Source organism: Ambystoma mexicanum, chromosome 14, assembly GCF_040938575.1.
Source record: "Ambystoma mexicanum isolate Mex_15411 chromosome 14, UKY_AmexF1_1, whole genome shotgun sequence".
Taxonomy (NCBI): Eukaryota; Metazoa; Chordata; class Amphibia; order Caudata; family Ambystomatidae; genus Ambystoma; species Ambystoma mexicanum.
In genome coordinates this window covers 48643506-48647911 of record NC_090940.1, presented here as the reverse complement: position 1 = coordinate 48647911, position 4406 = coordinate 48643506, and the positions used below count along the sequence as shown (strand labels likewise).

General features: G+C 49.5%; 1 protein-coding gene across 1 annotated transcript; it reads left to right on the top strand.

The window, feature by feature from the left end:
• Positions 1–1545: 1545 nt before the first annotated feature.
• Positions 1546–3774, top strand: LOC138527156 (fibroin heavy chain-like). The gene has a single exon (XM_069638263.1). The coding sequence runs from the start codon at positions 1546–1548 to the stop codon at positions 3772–3774; it is 2229 nt and encodes a 742-aa protein (XP_069494364.1).
• The last annotated feature ends 632 nt before the right edge of the window (positions 3775–4406 follow it).

The following is a 4406-nucleotide window of genomic DNA, read 5'->3' as shown; positions in this document are numbered from 1 at the left end:
TAACCCATATGAATTCTACAAGTGGACATGTTCACCTAATCCTATCCCTCCCACTAATAGGTTTTATGGTTTGCCACGTATGTGATGTCATAGATGACCCATATTGGGGTATAAGAACCCTGTGTAATCAGGCTTGTGTGCGAGTGTGCAAGCATCCCTCTGTTTGTCAGTTGACCACGCTTTATTTAACCTGAGAGCAAAATAATACTTTGCCATATTCCTGGAGTATGTCTGGTTACTTGGTCTGAGATCTTTATTAGTATTTCCATCTAGCACAAGAGACGCTTCAAGGTGCAAGAGCACAGTAGTCCTTTAAGGCAGGATTGCAATCGCTTTACAAAGGTTACTGGATGGTTATGTGAAGTGTATGACCCTGGAAAAGGAGGCGATGAACAGAGAAAAATCCTAGGTGCTAATCTATCAACGTGGGAATAACAAGGTCCAACTGTTTAGATATTAGATTTTCAGGGGAGAAAATGGTGGTCTACGCAGATAGAAAGTGTTGCTTCTTGCGCTGCTGCGGGCCATGTGGGTAGTTTGCACTTCTTGTTCCTCCTGTTGGGGGTGCGAGCAGTGATGAGCACCACACACCGTGGGTAATAATAAGCAGCGCTCAGACACCTGAGGGTTCGTAGCGCTATATAAATGCATATTATTATTATTATAATTTATTCCTGCCTTGGGAGTGTATGAAGCCACATCCATAGAAATTGCTCAACATGGTGCCGGTCTCCGGGCAATTAAAAACTGATCTGCAATTGATCTAAATGGAAGAAGGTTTCTGAAAAGTATGTGGGGTGCGTCACTGCCAAAAGCAGGAGAATGGTAATATCATGAAACAAACTTGATTGCCATTGCTTTTAAAATAGGGTGTGTTCCTGCTCGTTTGTGGGTAGCAACGGGGGCCAGTGAGAAAGCCCGCCATAATAAATTGATTTGATGGAGGTTCTAAGATCGTAGAAGGCTCTGGACATCCCATGGGCGGGTTATGTTAAACTATCCTTGTATGATCTTGATCCGGGATCTTTACTTGACCATCCAGACTTGATAAAGCTGAACTCTAAAATCCTAATAAAGAGAGCCATCAAAAGCAAAGAAGATTATACCTTTTCAGTTCAGAAACCTGTAAATCTGTGCTTAGGGCCGATCTTCTGCACGAAAAAACATTGAGATCAAAAGCCTGATAACAATGTGTCTTTGTTAACTAATAGCTATGGGAGGCAATGGATAATTAGGCTGCCCTTCCATACATTGCCATTATCTCTATATACGCAACCTTGGGCTAAGAGCCAGCCTATCCGTTGCATATGTCTGCATTGTTTATGATTGCCCAGAAAACATTCTTATTACCACTTTTAGGTTTATTGAATTTTAGACAGTGCCATGTTGTTTATTTTGCTTTATGCAAGCACAAGACCCAAGTAACATGTCTTGGTTAATGCTTTGTCGACTAGGAAAATACATTTGGACACTTTATGATATGCCCCTTTAATTATGCCTATGTTTTTATTGTTATCCAAATTTCTGAAGGGCTAATATTGTTTTATGGGCGCTGCTGGCAGTTATAGGAGGAGGTGCGGCACTTCTGAGCAAGTCTGTTTCTGTTATAGGGGAGGTGCTGCACTTCTCAGCAAGGCTGCTACAGCTATAGGAGGAGGTGCTGCACTTCTCAGCAGGGCTGCTACAGCTATAGGAGGAGGTGCTGCACTTCTCAGCAGGGCTGCTACAGCTATAGGAGGAGGTGCTGCACTTCTCAGCAGGGCTGCTACAGCTATAGGAGGAGGTGCTGCACTTCACAGCAGGGCTGCTACAGTTATAGGAGGAGGTGCTGCACTTCTCAGCAGGGCTGCTACAGTTATAGGAGGAGGTGCTGCACTTCTCAGCAGGGCTGCTACAGTTATAGGAGGAGGTGCTGCACTTCACAGCAGGGCTGCTACAGTTATAGGAGGAGGTGCTGCACTGCTCAGCAGGGCTGCTACAGTTATAGGAGGAGGTGCTGCACTTCTCAGCAGGGCTGCTACAGTTATAGGAGGAGGTGCTGCACTTCTCAGCAGGGCTGCTACAGTTATAGGAGGAGGTGCTGCACGTCTCAGCACGGCTGCTACAGTTATAGGAGGAGGTACTGCACTTCACATTGGGGCTGCTACAGTTATAGGAGGAGGTACTGCACTTCACATCGGGGCTGATACAGTTATAGGAGGAGGTGCTGCACTTCACATCGGGGCTGCTACAGCTATAGGAGGAGGTGCTGCCCTTATCAGCAGGGCTGCTTCAGTTATAGGAGGAGGTGCTGTACTTCTCAGCAGGGCTGCTACAGTTATAGGAGGAGGTGCTGTACGTCTCAGCAGGGCTGCTACAGTTATAGGAGGAGGTGCTGCACTTCTCAGCAGGGCTGCTACAGTTATAGGAGGAGGTGCTGCACTTCTCAGCAGGGCTGCTACAGTTATAGGAGGAGGTGCTGCACTTCACAGCAGGGCTGCTACAGTTACAGGAGGAGGTGCTGCACTGCTCAGCAGGGCTGCTACAGTTATAGGAGGAGGTGCTGCACTTCTCAGCAGGGCTGCTACAGTTATAGGAGGAGGTGCTGCACTTCTCAGCAGGGCTGCTACAGTTATAGGAGGAGGTGCTGCACGTCTCAGCAGGGCTGCTACAGTTATAGGAGAAGGTGCTGCACTTCTCAGCACGGCTGCTACAGTTATAGGAGGAGGTACTGCACTTCACATCGGGGCTGCTACAGTTATAGGAGGAGGTACTGCACTTCACATCGGGGCTGATACAGTTATAGGAGGAGGTGCTGCACTTCACATCGGGGCTGCTACAGCTATAGGAGGAGGTGCTGCCCTTATCAGCAGGGCTGCTTCAGTTTTAGGAGGAGGTGCTGTACTTCTCAGCAGGGCTGCTACAGTTATAGGAGGAGGTGCTGTACGTCTCAGCAGGGCTGCTACAGTTATAGGAGGAGGTGCTGCACTTCTCAGCACGGCTGCTACAGTTATAGGAGGAGGTACTGCACTTCACATCGGGGCTGTTACAGTTATAGGAGGAGGTACTGCACTTCACATCGGGGCTGATACAGTTATAGGAGGAGGTGCTGCACTTCACATCGGGGCTGCTACAGCTATAGGAGGAGGTGCTGCACTTATCAGCAGGGCTGCTTCAGTTATAGGAGGAGGTGCTGCACTGCTCAGCAGGGCTGCTACAGCTATAGGAGGAGGTGCTGCACTTCACATTGGGGCTGCTACAGTTATAGGAGGGGGTGTTGCACTGCTCAGCAGGGCTGCTACAGTTATAGGAGGAGGTGCTGCACTTCACATCGGGGCTGCTACAGTTATAGGAGGAGGTGCTGCACTTCACATCGGGGCTGCTACAGTTATAGGAGGAGGTGCTCCACTTCTGAGCAGGGCTGCTACAGTTATAAGAGGAGGTGCTGCACTTCACATCGGTGCTGCTACAGTTATAGCAGGAGGTGCTGCACTGCTCAGCATGGCTGCTACAGTTATAGGAGGAGGTGCTGCACTTCACAGCAGGGCTGCTACAGTTATAGGAGGAGGTGTGGCACTGCTCAGCAGGACTGCTACAGTTATAGGAAGAGGTGCTGCACTGCTCAGCAGGGCTGCTACAGTTATAGGAGGAGGTGCTGCACTTCTCAGCAGGGCTGCTATGTTTATAATAGGAGGTGCTGCACTTCTCAGCAGGGCTGCTACAGTTATAGGAGGAGGTGCTGCACTGCTCAGCAAGGCTGCTACAGTTATAGGAGGAGGTGCTGGGACTTCTTAGCAGGGCTGCTATGTTTATAATAGGAGGTGCTGCACTTCTCAGCAGGGCTGCTACAGTTATAGGAGGAGGTGCTGGGACTTCTTAGCAGGGCTGCTACAGTTATAGGAGGAGGTGCTGTACTTCTCAGCAGGGCTGCTACAGTTATAGGAGGAGGTGCTGCACTGCTCAGCAAGGCTGCTACAGTTATAGGAGGAGGTGCTGCACTTCTCAGCAGGGCTGCTACAGTTATAGGAGGAGGTGCTGCACTTCTCAGCAAGTCTGTTTCTGTTATAGGAGGAGGTGCTGCACTTCTCAGCAAGGCTGCTACAGCTATAGGAGGAGGTGCTGCACTTCTCAGCAGGGCTGCTACAGTTATAGGAGGAGGTGCTGTACTTCTCAGCAGGGCTGCTACAGTTATAGGAGGAGGTGCTGCACGTCTCAGCAGGGCTGCTACAGTTATAGGAGGAGGTGCTGCACTTCTCAGGACGGCTGCTACAGTTATAGGAGGAGGTACTGCACTTCACATCGGGGCTGCTACAGTTATAGGAGGAGGTACTGCACTTCACATCGGGGCTGATACAGTTATAGGAGGAGGTGCTGCACTTCACATCGGGGCTGCTACAGCTATAGGAGGAGGTGCTGCACTTATCAGC

What these genes read in the sequence shown, in the direction of transcription:
- LOC138527156 (XM_069638263.1), top strand. Translation starts at nt 1,546, where the DNA reads ATGGGCGCTGCTGGCAGTTATAGGAGGAGGTGCGGCACTTCTGAGCAA.